This window comes from Erpetoichthys calabaricus, chromosome 12 (assembly GCF_900747795.2).
Source record: "Erpetoichthys calabaricus chromosome 12, fErpCal1.3, whole genome shotgun sequence".
Classification (NCBI taxonomy): Eukaryota; Metazoa; Chordata; class Cladistia; order Polypteriformes; family Polypteridae; genus Erpetoichthys; species Erpetoichthys calabaricus.
Window position 1 is genome coordinate 127,154,999 of NC_041405.2, and position 19,943 is coordinate 127,174,941.

Here is a 19,943-nt window from a genome sequence, read left to right on the forward strand (position 1 = left end):
CTGATTGCACCTCCTCCATGTGACTTTTTAATATGGGCCTAATTTTTTCAAATCTATCACGTAATTGCGCGATATATTCCAAAATATTAGTGGAGGGAAGAGCCTCTGCTTCCCAACCTTCTTTTAAAATGTCCAATATACCCCGAGGTTGTCGTCCATATAATAATTCAAAGGGTGAGAACCCCGTGGAGGCTTGAGGGACTTCCCTGTAGGCAAAGAGTACGAGGGGGAGGAGTTGATCCCAATTCCTCCTGTCCCTGCTGACCACCTTGCAAAGCATCTGTTTGAGAGTTTGATTAAATCTCTCTACTAAACCGTCGGTTTGAGGATGATACAACGCGGTTTTCAAGTGCTTTATTTTAAGTAACTTGGCCGTTTCCCTGAACGTTTCCGAGGTAAACGGAGTGCCTTGATCCGTAAGGATTTCTTTAGGGATTCCAACTTGCGCAAAGACCTCCATCAGTTCCCATGCGATTGCTTTAGAATTGGCTGAGCGCAAGGGAACAGCTTCTGGAAATCGGGTTACATAATCCACGAGGACTAATATATATTTAAATCCTTGGGCCGAGGGTTCCAGGGGTCCCACTATGTCGACCCCTATCCTTTCAAACGGGACATCAATTAAGGGAAGGGGAACAAAAGGAACACGGTCCCTCCTAGGAATTTGCCGCAGCTGACATTCGGGACATGAAATACAGAAGCGGCGAACCTCCTCATTTATTCCCAGCCAATAGAAGCACAGCTTAATGCACTCTAGTGTTTTTTCGGTGCCCAGGTGGCCTCCTAGGAGGTGGGCGTGAGCTAACTCACAAACTTGCTGCCGGAAAGTTTGTGGGATTAGCAACAGCTTCCGCACCTCCCCCATTGTGCTCGCTAACCCGATATAATAAATCATTCTCTAAAACAAAGTGGGGTCCTTGTGGCATGGGCTGATTTGTGCGTTGGCCGTTGACTAGGACAACTGCATTCTTAGCAAACTTAAGGGAATCATCATTCCATTGTTCCCTTTTAAATGATGCCGGTGTTTGTCTATATTGAAAACTCAGATCTGAGAGAGGGTCAGGTCTGACCTCAAGGGGCGGAGAATCAACCCGTTCTGGCGAGACGCGGACAGATGACATGATGGCCCGCGATGGTCCAGGAAGTTCCTTATCCTCCTCTTGGTCTCCCATACCTCTCTCCACCGGCTGTGTACACGGTGTGGAGACATACTGAGACGGTGGATTCCCGTCTGTTACTAGGCCCCATTTTGGATTAGGAGAGCTCAGTACTTCACCGCTTTTAATATCAGACCAGTCTCGCCCGAGAATCACAGCACACGGTGGATTTGGGAGGACCGCTACGATCAATATTTTAAGTGATCCTCCGTGGCTGATGAAACATCGAGCGGATTTATAGGAGCGGACATCTCCGTGTACACAGGTAATTCTGGTCTTTATTTTTAACCATTGTCGCGGTAGTACGTATCGGCGTTCAACAATAGAGATGTTGCTGCCGGAATCAAACAGGGCTTCCACTTTGTACCCATTTATCAGGACCTCTACCTTATGAGCCATTAACAAGGGGTTTGAAAGTGCACACAATCCATCCCTCTTTCTCCATTTACATTCTGCCTCGCTCCCACGGAATCGGGGACTCCGGTGCAAACTCCGGTTCATGCCGAGAGGGCAGATTAAGAGGGACGTAATCTCTACAGCATCCGCTAAAGGACCGTTCTGCTCTCCCAAATTGCAAGGCTATCCTCGAGGTTTCAATGAGCTCGGCGACATTAGAAAAGTCTCCCCAAACCGGCTGGGTGAAATGTTCGGGCAGGCTTTTTTTTGACCATTGAAAAGTTGTTGCATTCAGCTGGCTTTAACCAACCTGCTACCTCTTCCCAAAGAGCATCCAGCTGGTCTTGGGTAGACCGCTCAGGGTCAGATTTCCAGTTTTTTATTTTTTTCACCTTCTGGTCTGGGGAATCCCCACTTTGCTTTGGGGCCTTAGCCCCGGTGGGAAGGACAGCTCTCTCCTCCGAGAGAGCATAATAAGTCCCCGTCACTTCCCCCATAGAGACCAGCCCACGTCTGTGTGTCCCCTCGACACTCTCCCTATTTGATTTAGGTGACCCGGAGCTAGACAAAGGGTGCGGAGTCTGCACCGGTTCTTTCTGAAATCTGAGACGCGATCCCCGCCCGAAACCTCGGCCCAGGTACTCTCCCACCTGGATATGATTCAGGTCCGGTCCCGTTCTCTTCAGGGTTTCTTCCATCCTGCCGACTACGCCAGTGTCACAATAATGACCATCAGACATTGCGAAGGTTTGGGGCAGCCACCTGTATAATTGTTTATGGCTGCAAAACGAATTAATCATTAAAAACATGTGCATTCAACTGAGTCCAAAACAGAACTGATTCTCTTCAGGCAATATGGCGGCTTTAAAGGCCAGCGGAGGAAGTGATGTCATCAGCACCGGAACCGGAAGGGATGTCATTGGCTGCCCCAGAGCCAGGCAGGATTTCCCTAGAATGGTCTGCAAAAGATCGAGAGGGAAAATTAGTGCACTTCGCCACCCCCTGGTCTGGCATGGAATTACATATATTCAAGCCCATTAGTTGTCTCCAAAACACACGTGTGTGACATTGTATAGTATTCTTCTATATTAATTCCACTTCTGTTACAAATCCCTGTTCTCTTACAAAATGAGCATTGGTGTTGCACCACCATAAACTCATTGGCTGAGTTTTAGCATACCTTGGTGAACTGTTTTTACGAATTATGTAACTTCTAAAACAACTGGTTGAACTAGTTCCTGTCTGAGTATGTCAAAACAAAGATGGTAACCACTTAAAATAAAATGCTGCATTTTTTTTTGTTTTATTTAATTTAAAATGATCTTCTTGATATAATTCACTTGGACATTATAGACTTGGGGCGTCACAGTGGGTAGCGCTGCTGCCTCGCAGTTAGGAGACCCGGGTTCGCTTCCCGGGTCCTCCCTGCGTGGAGTTTGCATGTTCTCCCCATGTCTGTGTGGGTTTCCTCTGGGTACTCCGGTTTCCTTCCACAGTCCAAAGACATGCAGGTTAGGTGCATTGGCGATTCTAAATTGTCCCTAGTGTGTGCTTGGTGTGTGGGTGTGTGTGCCCTGCGGTGGGCTGACACCCTGCCCAGGGTTTGTTTCCTGCCTTGTACCCTGTGTTGGCTGGGATTGGCTCCAGCAGACCCTCGTGACCCTGTAGTTAGGATATAGCGGGTTGGATAATGGATGGATTATAGACTTGTTTCAGTTAATCACTATCATAAATAGCATTTAAACACATTAAGATTGCTTATTACACCACAACAAAATGTGAAACCATTCAAGCGGTAACATTTTATAGCTACTCTGAATGTAAATGTTTTGTATATTGTTCTACATATGAAGGTTAAGACTTGTCAGAACTTAGATAAAATGTATTGAAAATTCGTGCATAATTATTTAATTGTTTTATAGCCACCTTTTTCTTTCATTTTTTTCCAGGCAAAAGATGGTGGTTATGAAAATGAGAGTTTCTACCCTAATGCAGAGCTTATATTTCTAGAAATTCCAAACATTCATGTGATGCGAGAATCTCTTCGTAAATTAAAAGATGCTGTTTACCCTGTTATAGATGAAGCCAAGTGGTTTTCCAACATTGATGCCACCCATTGGTTAGAATACATACGGGTATGCTATTGTTACAAACTTAAAACTTTAAGTAATCTATTGTGTCTACAGTATTTTCACATTTTATATAAATATACTATAATTAATCAATGAACATCTTCATAAATAGAATATTAGGTAGGTAAGTATTATACAGTGCACAAATAGTCATTGATTATGAATTTTGGCCATCTATCCATTTACTGAAGTTACTTAATTAAATCTTAAGGGTTATGAGGAATACAGTCTATTCCAGTAACATTGGGTATAGAGCAGGAGGTAGCTTTGCATGGTGCCCTAGTTGAGTTGTTTTCTAAGTGTGGTCCACAAGTATGAGTCAAGTGGTCTTCAAGATGACAGTTAACTTATCTGAGCAAAGTAACATTTAAATTGCTCTGATACCTTTGTCTTGTACACTCAACAATATTTTGAAAAATATTTGTCACACCTTCAGTGACCTTCAAAGACATTATAAGTTCTTTTTTTTGTTTCTATGATTAGTACTCCTCTTACACTCTGCCTATGTCACAGAATAATATTGAAGCAAATGCCAAGGTGAATTATGGGGACAGCCCACACAATGGTTCATCTCTTTAGGCATATTTATTATTTTATTAAAATCAGGCTGCTCCATAGGCCTCACACTCCTGTTTAAACACCCACTCCCCCAATTCGTACAAACCTGGATAATACCTCTAAAATAACAAAAATGAACTCTTGGTCCAGCTATGTAATTGATGCAAAATATCTTTTCCTCCACATATTAACCACAAGCAGTTGAGATTGCGGATGATCAGATTTGGATTTGGAATTTGAATTTTCCAGCTCTGTTGTCATAGTACAAGAATTTAGAATACATATTTTTAATTAATATTTAGTTTACATTTTGAGATTTTCCTTGCTGTTATAAATGCTTAAATCCAACATACCATTGAATTAATAGTACTGTATAGTATTTCATATCTTTTTGCTGATTATTTTATTTATTACATAACAGTAATACTTGTGTGTATCATTACTTCCTTAGTTACTTCTATCTGGAGCAGTACGAATTGCAGACAAAATTGAGTCAAGTAAAACATCGGTGGTTATACACTGTAGTGATGGCTGGGACAGGACCACTCAGCTCACATCCTTGGCAATGCTTATGCTAGATAGCTACTACAGAACTATAAAAGGATTTGAAGTCCTCATTGAGAAAGAATGGGTCAGCTTTGGACATAAGTTTGCTTTGGTAAGTATCATATGTAATACTTTGTCCAACTTTGTATTTTACTGTATTGGACACAAGGTGCAGTAATATTAAGCCTGGACCCTGCAGGTCTATTGCTTTCCTATAAACATACAGATAATAATAAGTGACATAAACAGCAAATTGGTTATTTTTGGCAACTTAAATGGACATTGTGAATTTGAACTATAAATTATTCATATACTTTATTTTTTTGTGATGGAAATCACCGTGCTAATGGTATAGCAAGACATGAAAAAAAAAAAAAAAAGTAGTGGGTAAATTTTAAAATGTAACTTGCACAAATGTTATGGGTCATAAATCCCATGAATAGTTTAAAAGCATAAAATGCTGTTTTCTTAGATTCTTGGCTGATTAATTCTCACATTATAAAATATGAATAAGAATTATGTTTTCCTTTTTACTTTTATTGTATTACTAGCCATGCTACAATTTTCTAAGAGAATAGGCCTTGATTACACTGGTGTTGGTTAATCAGATATAAATGAATCACTATGTAACTACCGAAGTACCGTATATGTCTGTATACAATATTTATTTCACCAGGGACTAATATTATTAGTCTAGAACTCCTTACGCTTGAATATGCTACATACAGTTGCCCCTGAATAAAACATTTGTGCCTTATTCATGTAATTCCTACTGACTGACTTTAGCTTTTGTTAATGATCACTGGAAAACACACTTTACAGAAAACTCTATTATTTTTTAATTGAAACAGGTAATTACAAGGGAGAACCTAAAAGTAAAAGCAACTTTCCCTTTAGTACTGGGAATTTTCAGCAGATGAACATGTTATATCACTTCTCCATATAGTCTCCCTGCAGGTTCAATGCACTTCTTTTATCGTTCTGCTAACAACTTCATTCTATGGAAAAGAAGCTTTTCGGCTACTCCTGACTCCGGGCCCACACTGCTACCTTTTCCTCATGTTCAGAGGTGAACCTGTGACCTTGTAGAGCCAAATCATGATTTTATTTGTGGAGCCTGTCATTTGGATTTCTTCTTTAATTGGGAAGATGGGTGTTACCACCGCATGCTTTGTCTCTTTTTCCCAGAATACAGTGATGGACGGTGGGCAAACAGTGGAATAGACCTGGTAGAAAAGAAGCCAAGACCTTAGGTGAAGACTTCAGTTTACCATTTACTCTTATCCCCATTTATGGTCACAAGTTCTGACTCAATAAAGTTTAGGGGGAAAAAAAGGATTGAGTAAAAGTGGCCAAAATTTGGCTTATGCACAATATGAAGGACTTTAGCATATAGCTACTGCCTTTCCAGATTGAAATGAGCTACCTGAAATGGTTTGAACTTGTATTTCATATTCTCACAGGCACCTGTTGGCATAGCCCACTGGTTGAAGACCAAGGTTGCAGACCCAAGACTCATTGTGAGAATTGCATGTCTTGACTGGTGTTAAGAGAATTACAAAGGAGGAGATGAAAGAGATTACCAAGGATAGGGTGGCCTGATCAGTTCAGTCTTGTGTGTTCCCACCATGCCACTTGCCAGGAAAAATAAAATGATGATATATAGGGTGACCATACATACTGTTTTTCCCAATGCAGTCCCATCTTTGTTCACAAAGAGATGAACAAAAACCATATACTTTATTACAAGGACTGTATTGCCCAAACTAAATCTTAACTATTATACAGGGTGGTCCAGATCTAATTATGCAATTATTGCATTGCATTGCCTTAAAAGTTGCATAGTTAGATCTGGACCACCCTATACTCTCATTATTTCCTCCAAGGAAGGAAACACCAAGTCATTGTTTTCACTACTTAACAATATCACACAACCCCCGGATTCTTTACCTTCTCACCTTTACTCAACTGAATTTTGCAATTCCCTTATGTCCTTTTTTAATGAAAACATCCAGAAGATCCATCAGTCCCTCTGTATGGATTCCTCCAGTACTTCATTTGAATTTCACCCACCAACTCATTCATTTTCCTCTTTTCAGCTTCCGACTTTCTCAGAAATCTCAGATCTTGTCTGTAAATCTAAGCCATCCACCTGTCAACTGGACCCCCTCCCTACAGTTCTGGTCAAAGCCTGCCTCCCATCTCTGGTCCCCCTTATCTCTGCTATAATCCACTCTTCTCTCACTACTGGTACTGTTCCTTCATCTTTTAAAACTGCTGCAATAACCCCAATACTGAAAAAACCTGGTGCCGATCCGAATAATTTCAGTAATTTTTGTCCTATTTCTAATCTGCCCTTCATTTCCAAAATTCTTGAAAAAATAGTGGCTAAACAACTTCATTCTCATTTATCTCAAAATAATCTGTATGAACAGTTCCAGTCTGGTTTTCATCCCCTCCACAGTACAGAAACGGCACTTATGAAAATGACTAATGACCTCCTTATGGCAGCTGATTCTGGTTTAATTACTATTCTCATCCTCCTTGATCTGAGTGAAGCCTTTGACACTATTTGTCACACTACTCTTCTCAATAGATTATCTTCGATTGGCATTACCCACACTCCACTAGATTGGTTCAGATCCTACCTCTCAGGCCGCACTCAGTTTGTTCAGCTTAAAACTTTCACATCCCAACCCAACGCTCTTACTTCAGATGTGCCCCAGGGCTCTGTCCTGGGGCCCCTCCTTTTCATTATTTACCTCCTTCCCCTTGGTAATATCTTTTGTAAATATGACATTAGCTTCCACTGTAATGCTGATGTCTCCCCTTCCCCACAGGTTAAGAGTCAATAACATCTCCCGGTCTGCATATTTCCATTTACGTGACATTAATTGTATTTGCTCCTCCCTCACTCCTCATACCATTGCTATCCTTGTTCATCGCCTCATCACTTCTTGTCTGGATTATTGCAGTTCCATTTTCTTTGGTCTTTCTCGCAAATCTCTTTATAAGCTTCAACTGGTTCAGAACTCAGCTGCCCGCATCATTATTAGAACCCCCTCTATTCACCATATCACTCCCGTTTTGCAGCAGCTTCACTGGCTTCCAGTTAATTTCCGTATTCAATTCAAAATTCTTCTGGTAACTTTTAAGGCTATCAACAACCTTGCCCCTCCATATCTGTCTGACCTCCTCCATGTTGCCATTCCCTCCCGTACCCTTAGATCCTCTTCCTCCATCCACTTGACTGTCCCCTTCGTCCGTCTTACCACTGTGGGGAGCAGAACATTCAGTTGCTCTGCTCCCCAGCTTTGGAACTCACTACCATCTGAGCTTAGAAATATTGAATCATTTTCACTTTTCAAATCTAAACTTAAAACTCATTTGTTTAAGACTGCTTTTTCTCTTTGATTACAATTGCTCTGTCTGATTTTAACTTTTATATTTTACTTATTGTTTATAATCTGTGTTTTGTCTGTTGTTCGGTGTCCTTGAGTGTTTAGAAAGCCTCCTACCAATAAAAAAAATGTGCATTATTATTATTATTATTATTATTATTATTATCTTTAACTATGATTTGTCATGCAAATTTATTCTTCAAAAATCTTTTTGTCCCATATTTTTGACTGTGCTAATTTTGTAGTAAATTTGCTGACATTGTACTTTGCATGTTTCTACACAGCACCTTGCTAGTTATATTTTGGTACACTACATTTAAAGGAATGGTCCATCCAAAAATGATATTTATTTATATGTTACTTTGCCCATGTGATTTATAGTGATGGCTGAGAAAAATCTTTTAGCTTCATGGTTTCTTTGAGAATGGGGAGAATGTTTCTGATGGAAGGGGAGCCTATGAAGAACAACATTTGACCATCGCAAACAATATAAAAGTGCCCATGAAAAAAAATGTGTTAGTTATGTCACATAATCCAAAGGTAAAAACAGGCAAACCCCATATATTTTTTGTTAAAATATTGTTAAATAAATACTTCTGTAAAATCGGAGCAGTTCATGCAGAGGAATGAACAGAACATAAAATTCAGCCAAACGTGCAGCATCACTTATAACAGGTACAAAAATAAGGACAATTTTTTTCCTGTTTGTTTTTTTTCCCCTTCAACAGAATCTGAGCTGTAATTGTAAATTTTGTTATTTGGGTTCCAAAACATTATTTCTTCTTCTCACATTTCCAAGGTCAGAGTTGATAAAATGTACCCAGGATTTAAATAATCGTCACATGGAGAATTTAGATAACTGTAGCTGGAACTCAACATTGTATTGTGTCTGTTGTATTGATTTTTTTAAAATCAATTTAAAAAGCTGTCCGTTTAAGGTTTCATCTTTTATTTACATTCTTATAATTCATTTCCTTTGGTGCAACATTGCTTTTAGATATTTATAAAAATAGTTCCAGGAAATAGTCTCTTACCATCAGGTTTATTTTAGTTTTTGTTAAAATCATCCCTGTTATTTTCTTTACAGCTTTGTTTGGGTTAATGTCAGGAATTTATGTAGTGTTTAGTTAAATATTTGATTGACACTTTCTAGTTGTTTTTCTTATTCTAAATTTAAATAAATAAATTAGTTGTCTGGTAGTAGGTCCATTTTAAGGCATAAGAAAAGCATTAAAACTTAGATATTTGAACCTTGATTCAAACTGTTGCATCTTTAAAGACACACAAGTTATAGGCTCATTTAGCTAAGTGTTGCTCAAAAGGTTTTTTAAAATTATATAATCCTGAAATCACCCTTGACATTATAGCTAATGTTTAAAAACTGTGTTGGCTGCAATTATAGAGCAAACATTGAGTCCACCAGCCCATTAAAAAGAAGAGCTGTGCTTATTATGTATTCCTGCTGTTTAGGAAATAAAGAAAAAGACATTTCTGTTCACATAGACTCTACAATGCAAGTATTACTCTGTGGAACACTGAGTTGTTAAACTGTTAAACAAAATTTTAATACACTTAAATAGCTATAGTTTTTCTGCATAAGTCTATATTGCTTATGAAATAAAGTGTAATTTCAAAGTTAATTAAGTAGACATCTACTACACTTGATTTTCTGACTTTTTGAAATGCTTCAATGACGTGGTTCCCAAACTCAATCCTGGGGACCCACGGTGGCTGAAGGTTTTCATTCCAACCAACTTTTGTTTTGAATTGGACCCCTGGCCTGATTAAGTCAGTTGTTATTTCCTTGTTTTGGGGTAAATGTAGAAATTAAAAAACTAAGTTTGGTAAATTTTTCTTAAAATGTATTAAGCACTTATATGGAGATAATGTAATTGGGTTAGTGTGCTTTTTAACAATATTTTCATCCAGATTTTCATTCTGCTTCTCCAGATGTTCAGATTTTTTTACCCATTATTTACCGTTAAGTGGGTCTCATGCAGCCTTTCATCATTTAGTGTTGTTTATCCCAGTTGTATCTGCTCCGCTTGTTTTTAATTGTCCTGCTCAAGGTACAATAAAGGGAGCAAACAACACAGTAAAAAGGCAAAATAATAGGAAAGCAACAAACGAAGTTAGTTAAGTATTTAAAGCTATATCAAAATCAGAAATATTTCTAAATGTCTTATAAATGTAAAAATCATATTAATGTGCTTTCTGAATGCAGAATAACAGATAAGTAAAAAAAAACAGCTAACTAAATGACATCAGCTATTATCAACGATTGTGAACCTGCAGGCATTTGGGGTACCTAAGACTGAGTTTGGGGAACACTGTTCTATGATACTGATAAACATATTATTACCAAGCTAGCATGAAACACATAAGATGACATAATTATGTAATAATTAAAATGAATAAAGAAAAATGCATAATGACCAATTTACTGGCCATTTTTTATTGCCCAGTCATGAGCCAAAAGTAAAACCAATGCAAAATTTGAGACTTGTACTACTTAAGTAAAATATGTGTTAATGGACATTTACAAATTACACATTCACCTGTAGATTCCCCCACAACCCCATACTTGCCAAAAATGTGCAGATTGGGCTAAGTTATGATTCCAGATTGGCCCAGTGTGAGTCTGGATATGGATGTGTGCATGAGTGGGCCCCATAATGGACTGGTGTCTTTCCCAGGACAGGTTACTGCGCTATGCTCAATGCTGCTGAGTTAGGCTGCAGCGCCACATGACCCTGAATTGTAATAAGCTGATCTAAGAATCCTTAAGATTTATGTTATGTTAAAGCTGTAACATTCTTTTTAACCAAAAAAATAGATGGTGCATTGATGTTTGATAAATAAATCCTACTGTTTTAGAATGCAAAGGCTTAGTAAAGTATTGCAATTTGCTCTTTTGTGGGATGATTTTTAGAACGTCTGATCAACATGTAACTGTTTTTTTCCATTTCACAGCGAGTTGGTCATGGAGACAGCAATCACACAGATTCTGAGAGATCACCTTTGTTTGTCCAATTCATAGATTGTGTCTGGCAAATGACAAGGCAGGTAAGTGACAGAGATTCCACATTTCTTATTTGGTATATTTTTATTGTTGTATTTCAGGTGATGTCTAAATTCAATATGTGTCACTGAAATATTTTTTTCTTATTTTGCAGTTTCCTTCTGCATTTGAATTCAATGAACTGTTCCTTATTACAATTTTGGATCATTTGTACAGCTGTCTCTTTGGAACATTTCTCTGCAACTCTGAACAAGAGCGAATAAAAAAGGCAAGCATCAATTATGAATCAAGAAAACTAAAGCATACCTTTGGAAGTTACAGGTTAATTTCAATCAGTATTAACCCATTGTATTTTTCCAGAGAATTTAAAGTATTAACTTTCAAAATCTGTCAAATACAAATATGTTATTAAAGGTTTCATTTAAGAATAATGTATATTTTTAATCATTTGCAGTTAAGGGATAAAAATGCATTTAGGTATAGGCAAAGGGCTTCGCATTATACTTACTATAGTTTTACTTCTAATATTCTGGAACAATATGAATGACATTTTGTTATGTTTGCTTTTTGTATCATGTAGAGTTGATGTTTTTCACTTTGTGCCTCTGACTTTATATTTTTATTTACAGGAGGTGCAAACAAAAACAGTATCACTTTGGTCATACATAAATAGCCAGCTTGAAGAGTTTACTAATCCATTCTTTGTGAACTATGAAAATCATGTTCTGTACCCTATAACCAGTCAAAGACATCTTGAGCTGTGGGTCAGTTACTATGTCAGGTGGAACCCACGCATGAGACCTCAGGTAAGAAAAGGCAAAACAACTGGGAACATTTTCACTCATATATATTTTCTAACATTAATCTCTCTCCTAAAGTGAATTACTACAGATATAGTGCCCACCATAATGTTTGGGACAAAAGCACATTTATCCTTTATTTACCCTTCTGCTCCACAGTTTAAAATTACCAATCAAACAATTCAGATGCAATTAACATGCACATTGCAGACTTTCATTTAAGAGTACAGTATTTGCATACATTTCGGGTACACCATGTAGAAATATTTTTCATTCATGGTCACCCATTTCAGGTCACCATAATGTATTGGACATAGCAATAGCGGGTATATTAAAGCCATCATATTTAGAACTTTGTTTTGTATTCTCTTGCATGCAAGGACTGGTTGAAGTCTACGATTTCATAAACATCAGCAGGTGTGGAGAATCTTCTCTGGTGATGCTCTGCCTGTGATCGGCTGGACTCTGGGATAATTTGATCTTTGTTTAGTTAGTTATTTAATTTTTAGAGCACTTACCTGCAGAGAAGATGATAATAAGGCTTTGGGAGCAAACAGATTGTTTCGGTGGTATTGAGGCACACCCCGGGTGGAAACGTTGTTGGCAGTTTTGACACATGTGAGGAGGCCTGTCACTCACGTTAATACATGTGCTTTGGCATGCCAACATCCCGGTGTTACTTCATGCCATACTGGGGAAGGACAAACAGGCTGAAAAGTGAGGCATGTAAGCCAGGCGTGCAGAGGAGCCATAAAATTGTAAGTCCCAAAGGAAGGGGAAAAAAATTGAAAGCAACTTCATGAGGTGGAGGCAAGTGCACATGAGAGTGTGTGCCTGCAGTCATGCACGCACACGCAAATGAGACACCCGAAATATAGGGAGACTTCTGCCTAAATCGAAGCTATAGGGGGTGGGAGGTCACAAGCGGCATTGCTGACAGGTTGGTGTCGGGCCAGAGTAGTTCGGCTCAGCAGATATAACCAAGAAGTACCCAGCAGGGGTTATCTTTTTGACCAGTTGGCATAGGAGAGTGAAGGTAGCTTAGCGATTGTGATAGAGCGATCCTTTTCTAACATTCCTGTATATAGAGCATTATTTGATTTTTTTCACCGACTTTTCTGTATTTTGTGCTTTTTGTTTCACTTTTGATTTTGATGGCTGTTTTTCTGCCCTCTTGATTTTTGTACTGGGAGAAGGAGGAAGAAGAAAAGTTGTCTAATCGTGTGTTCTTGTCATTTTACCTTTTTTTCATCACTTTTATTTATGAGCCATTTAAATACTGTACGGATTTGCATCGACTTATTTTTGTTTATTGTTGTATATGTATTAAAATAGTGTCATTGCAGAAGACTACATCTAATTAAAGTGCATGACACTAGAATTAGTCATTTTTTTTGTTTTCTTACTGGCACTTTAATAAAGATTTGTTTTCTTTTGAATATTTTTGTTTCTGTGCCTCCAAATACACCACTGATCCATTTGGTTACGTTACAGACACCCAGTACCCGAGTGTGTGCAGAGGTGCCAGTGCATAGGGTGTCACCTGCCAAGCCTGTAATGCGGCCACTTTCAGCTCCTGCTTGCTTCAGAGGGTTGGCACCCTAAGTTTTCTCTTCAGACCTATGGAAGGTCTGCTCATTGGCTTGGTCATTCAAGAATTTTCCATCTTTTAGCTGTGAAAAACTAATGGGTTGCCTTATCAGTATGTTTAGGATCATTATCTTGTTGTAGGATGAATTGCCATCCAATGAGTTCAGAGGCATTTACTGGAACTTGAGCAGATCAGATGTTTCTATACACCTTGGAATTTATTGTTCCACTGTCGTCCGTTATTACAGCATCAATGAAAATAAGTGTGCCAGTACCTCTGGCAGCCATACATGCCCAAGCCATAACAACCCCATCACCATGTTTAACAGATGAGGTGGTATATTTTGGATCTCGGGCAGTTCCTTTTTGTCTCCACATTTTGCTCTTGCCGTCACTCTGGTGCAGGTTCATCTTTGTCCACAATACCGTTTTCCAGAATTCTGTAGGCTTTTTCAAGTACTTTTTCGCAAACTGTAATCTGCCCATCTTGTTTTTGTGGCTAACTAGTGGTTTCCATCTTGCAGTGTGGTTTCTGTATTTCTGTTTTATGAAGTCTTCTGCTGGTAGCCGTCTTCAACACATACACACATCTGCCTCCTGAAGTCTGTTTCTGATCTGTCAGACAGATGTTTGGGGCTGTTTTTGTTTACCATAATGAAGACTTCTTCAATCATCAGCAGTGGAGGGCTTCCTTGCAATTCCTGAGCTCACCAGTGCATTCTTTCTTCCTAATGATATTCCAGACAGTTGATTTTTAGTTTCACAATGGATTCTATTGGCACAGCTGTTGTCATCATGTTGAATAAGGGCAACTACAGACTCTAAAAAGACTTCTTCAATCATCAGCAGTGGAGGGCTTCCTTGCAATTCCTGAGCTCACCAGTGCATTCTTTCTTCCTAATGATATTCCAGACAGTTGATTTTTAGTTTCACAATGGATTCTATTGGCACAGCTGTTGTCATCATGTTGAATAAGGGCAACTACAGACTCTAAAGTTAGCCCATAGGTAGAAGCAAGTCTAGGTATCTTATGGCTGACCCTAATAAAGCAGTGATCACAAACGGCTGTGATGCCAATTGTCCCAAACATTATGATACCCTGAAATGGGGGCACCACATAGTGTTGTCATTTTACACAATGTGACCAAAATGTATGTACATGCATGTTTTTGTCCCAGACATTATGGCACTGTAGATATTGCAGAATAATGAGGAAAAAAGGGAGAGGTGCTATACATACATAAAATGGCTGTCTTGCATACAAGTATAAATAAAATGTAAGAAAAACATTTCACTATATTACTATATTCATTACAGTTATCACAAGAGGTTTTTCTCTGTATCTTATTTAAATCACATCACTCAACCAAAAATCCTGAAACACAAATCAAGTAAGGAATCCCCAGGATGTGTGTGGAGAGGCGATAGATAGATAGATAGATAGATAGATAGATAGATAGATAGATAGATAGATAGATAGATAGATAGATAGATAGATAGATAGATAGATAGATACATACATACATACATACATACATACATACATACATACATACATACATACATACATACATACTTTATTAATCCCAAGGGGAAATTCACATACTCATACCTGTAGAATTAAATTAATAATTTTAGTTTTATTTCTTTGACAAGAGTGCTTTCAATTTTCTGTTCTCTTCCTCGGAAACATTTTAGCATAGTGATATAAAATAAATAAATAAAAAAAAACAATGACTACAATAAGCTAGAGAAGTTTCATGCAGTGAAAGGAGAAAAGCTGATGATTTTTAAGTTAATGTGGCTGATGACGTTAGCTTTGAATTTAATAGTTGCTTAAAAATGTGTGCTGAGCTGTGTTTTGCATGGAGACAGGGAATTATGGGCACTTATTTAGATCCAAGAGAAGATCCTTTAGAGTTGATATTTAAGGTGGTATTTGTAGGGTAGTGCAACATTTATATAGACTTAAACAAATTTCCATGATAGTAGCGCAAGTATTTTTAAGTTCAAGATGTGGGATACATTATTCTTTTTAATATTAAAACTTATTTGTATTCTTTTAATCACAGATGCCTATTCACCAAAATCTAAAGGACCTGCTAACAATACGTTCAGAATTACAGAGGAAAGTAGCTGAGTTACAGCGAGAGGTCAGCACTCGATCGCCCTCCTCTTCTTCAGATCGAGGCTCATCGCCATCACACTCGACTACACCGGTCCATACTACAGTGTGAACAAGAGCACTTGGTAGTCACGCTAAAGGTGCAGAACTCTATTGAAAATAGGCCATATATGGGGGAAAGGGTTTATTTTATGGAGAATTAAGTTATATGTTGTAAGTATTTTAAAGATAGATTTTAAAATGGGAATTTGTTTCTTACATTTTATTAAATTTTATGAATGTTGGTCCACAGGAATTTTGGCCAGCATGTGAACAAAAATTATACAACATTAAATTTATAATACCCAACAATTTTTTAATGGGTCAATACTGAAAGTTCAGTCATCTTTGGTATATGTTACAGTTTGATAATTATTCCATTCCTTCTTCTATTTATAGGGAACGTTTGTGGAAATACGGTTTTTGTTATGTGTTTTTGCATGACAAAACAAAGTAATGGTCAAAATTATACAGAATCTTTTTTTAGGAATTGATTTGTATTCTTTAATGTTTTTATGTGCAAAAATGTTCTGTGAAATATGCAATAATAGAAATGTAATCATTTCATGACCGGTTCAAAGGGGTCCAGAGAAATGGCAGAAGTGTTGCCAAAATGACTTGAGATGGAATAGCAGACTTTACTTAAGCTTAAAGGAAGTGCTGGGGCAATGCTTGAAGTCAGATCACAGGTGAAATTGGGCCTGACATAAATGAGTAGGGGGCTGCTGAACTGGGGTTTAAAAATGTGAACGGCATTGTGCATAAGTACGATGAAAAAAACTGGAGTCTATGTTAAACTTGCATTCAGGTTCAGAAAAGCTGACAGGTGTGTTTGTCCAGCCCTGCTTTTGTGAACCTTTTTGGGAAATCCAGGCAGCATTTGCATGTTTGTCTTTATTAACCGGCTTTGCTTTACCGTTTTTGAGGTTTATTAGTTCAAAATTTCAGTCTTTTACCTTGAGCATATATCTGTGGCGACTAAAGAGCTTTTAAATGTTTAAAATGGCTTTCCAAATACTGTATATAGATGGCCACTCAATTTGGTACTTCTTACCAGTACTATCCATTTAGTAACTGCATACAGTAGACTGTCTTTAATGTCCACTAATGACCAAATCAAGGCAAGGTACCCCTTTAAGAGATGCAAAAGAGCAAAGCAAATAATTGCTCCCTTCATTTTTTGGTTCTGGAAGAAACTCTTGCATAACCGCTTAGTTCATTCTGATTGAGCAAACTTTCTATATGCGATTCTCACCCAAAGGCATTCATGATATGAAATTAAGAGCAAAGTACACCCAAAGTTCTTGCACAAGTATTGGAAATAAGAATCTTTTTGCTGTCAATGCTTTGTGGGTGAGTTAAACAATAGGAAACGAGCTAATTAGAAATGCTGAAGCCAAAACAGTTGTGTCCTCTTTGGTAACTGACAGTTAATTATAGCGTACAGTGGAACCTCTAGATACGAGTTTAATTCGTTCCAGCACTGAGCTTGTATAGCGAATTTCTCGTATCTAGAACAAACTTCCCCATTGAAACTAATGGAAATCCAGTTAATCCGTTCCGCACCCCAAATATATTAACATAAAAATCAATTTTCCTAACAAATAACACTGATAAATTATATATACTGTAGTCTACCTTTAATAAATAACACTGGTAAATAATATAACTGATTATTAAAAGAATCAAAACAGGTGTCCAAAGTGCAGTAGAGCATTCAATAAATCTTTAAATAAATAATCCTTAAAACAGTTGTGAAGTGGAGGTTTAAAATACACAAGAATAACAATCCTTTAACACGAGGTTAAAACGTCAAAAGGATGCAGTCTTTAAAAAACAGACGACAATCCCCGGTGCTTCTTCTCTGTTAGCGTCTCACCTGCGGGCTCTGCAACAGGCGAGACACTCTTAATGCAGCTGACCTTCTCTACACCGTCCTGCTTCAGCTGTTTGGCTCGCCTGTTCAGCTCACTGTTCAGCTACACGCAAGCCTGCACTTGCTCGCTCGCTCTCCCGCACCGACTTCCTGCCTGCTTGCTTTCTCGCTCTCGCTCTCTTTTATTTTACTTTTTCTCCCCCCTTAACCGGCTCGCGCTTCTCTATATATGCGGGGAGGACATGGCAGCTGCAGCCCATCAGCAAAGAAACAATCATGGATGTGGGCAGTTTCCCACCTGTGCACTTAAGTGAGAAACGCAGACACCGCAGATCGCGGCTCGCAACTGCTACCACGCCCCCTCGCTAAGCCGCGAGCTATACCCACAGCCTGGCTCGTGGCTCGTTACGCGAGCCAATGCTCACATTTAGATCTGAATTTTTCACTCATACTTTCCTCGTATTTTGAATTTCTCGTATACAGAGGTGATCGTATCTCGAGGTTCCACTGTATTAACAAAAGAGTAATTCAAGAGCGCAATCAGAATGGCGACATCAAAAGAAAAGTTAGGGGTCTCACAAGAGAGGGAGTAGAGAAAACAGTGAGCAAGTAGCTCGGCCGTGGCTGGGGATGGAGAGTCGCCACTAGCTACATGGGGGCAGGCATCATTCACAAAAAGATGGCACTTATTACCCTGGGTGAATGGCCTGCAGATTTGTGCTTTTGCTGCCAGTACTTGCCAGTTAATTTGTGTTCACTTTGGTTTATTGTTTTGGTGGGATTTTTATTGAGTGCTAGAAATTCCAAGCCCAAATCCACAAGTGGCGAGGGTCTGTAGTAAGTAATATCAATACAGCAGTCACTTTGTTTATCTGCTCTTGCAACATCACCTCTACCATGGGAAGCAGATGAATGCTTCAGCAGAATGGGCTGACATCTTTTTATGGCATGGCTTAAATATGAACCCTTTTTTAAAGGAATCCTCAAAGATTTTGATTTTGAATACAAAGATGTTTATAACGACTAATGTGGGGTGTCTAACTCAATCCTGGAGGGCTGCAGCTGCTGTTGGTCACAGTGTTAAATACTAGGCAGCTACCTCTGCTAATAGAATGGTCTTTTTTTGCCTTAATTTTAATTAATTTGCTTTTTAAGTCTTGGGTCCCTGTAATTGTTTTCTTCTTTCACTAACCAGCCAGCCACCAAACAAAAGTAAGATGCAAAGTGAGCCAACAGATGAGCCCTAATCAGGGTCCTCAAACTCTTTTCACTTTAATTTCTTAATTAGAAGCCAGTTTTTGGTGTTAATGAAGCCCCCGTGGCTCTCATGCTGTCACAAGAGACATTTCCATGATTTCCTTTTTTTGTGAGAGTGTTCTCAAAATGTTTTGAGGACTAGAGAAGATCACGATTTCTCAGACCTTCAGTTTTTCTTTCAATAAATGAATAACGTTTCTGAATCTTCACTTTAATTCAGTTTCTTTTTAAGCCAAAATGTTAGTCCGTTCCATTGGCAGTAGTAATGGTTACAAATGAAGAAAGGAAACTGAGAACCGCAGCCACTGCTGCCCTCGAGGATGTGAGTTTGACAGCCTGGCCTAATGCGTCTGATGTACGTAATGTACTAGTGCTGCGTGTGAGAGCAGAAGGTGGGACATTTTTCAAATCTGCCAGGTCTGCTGTGTAAAATTGTGTCATTTTAAAATGATTGCCCATTATAAACATATTTATTTATAAGAAATGTTGTTCACATCTTTAACATCCAGGTAAAGGATGCAGTAATTAAGTAACATTTTATTTTCTACTGTATATAAATTGAAGAACTTTACAAAGGTAGAATGTGTTTAGGACTGAGAGGAGATCCTGTAGCCCACCTAGCAATGGCATCGGGGGTGCTGAGGGAGCACCGGCTGAGGCTCCAGCGTCCCTTTAGAATTGCAGCTCTGATCTCTTTATGGGGTGTTTGCAAGTACTGCAGGAAACCAATAGATTATTCAAAATATTTTTATACTTTATATCAACACCAATATCAAATTTACTAATTTTGTACAGTAATTGCAATTTGCCTTGAAGTTTCGTCTATTTTATATTGGTGTCTGTGTTTTTTTTGGTTTGTTTTTCTTTATCAGAGATAATTATTTATGAAAAATCGGAAAATGTTTTACACAAAGTACCTTATGTTATTGTCTGATGTGTGGTGTTGTGCAAGAAATGCCAAAAAGTTCAAATTCCTTAGTGTGCAATAATAATATAACGGTTCCCTTTCATTGCTGTAGAAAGCGTCGGGTCATTAGTTTAAAA

The 19,943-nt window shown here is 38.4% G+C and overlaps 1 protein-coding gene across 5 annotated transcripts in view; it reads left to right on the forward strand.

Annotated features, from left to right (window-relative positions):
• Positions 1-18,870, forward strand: part of LOC114662577 (myotubularin-related protein 1-like) — a 68,442-nt gene extending 49,572 nt beyond the window's left edge. For 4 of the 5 annotated variants that reach the window (XM_051935205.1, XM_051935207.1, XM_051935206.1 and 1 more), the window contains 5 exons: positions 3,503-3,688; positions 4,695-4,901; positions 11,164-11,256; positions 11,367-11,533; positions 11,842-12,012. In XM_051935205.1, coding sequence (XP_051791165.1) covers positions 3,503-3,688; positions 4,695-4,901; positions 11,164-11,256; positions 11,367-11,533; positions 11,842-11,881 — 693 coding nt within the window. In that variant the 3' untranslated portion in view covers positions 11,882-12,012. Of the gene's footprint in view, positions 1-3,502; positions 3,689-4,694; positions 4,902-11,163; positions 11,257-11,366; positions 11,534-11,841; positions 12,019-15,674 lie in introns of those variants that run through there. The other variant, XM_028816121.2, reaches the window with a different exon arrangement.
• Positions 18,871-19,943: the final 1,073 nt, after the last annotated feature.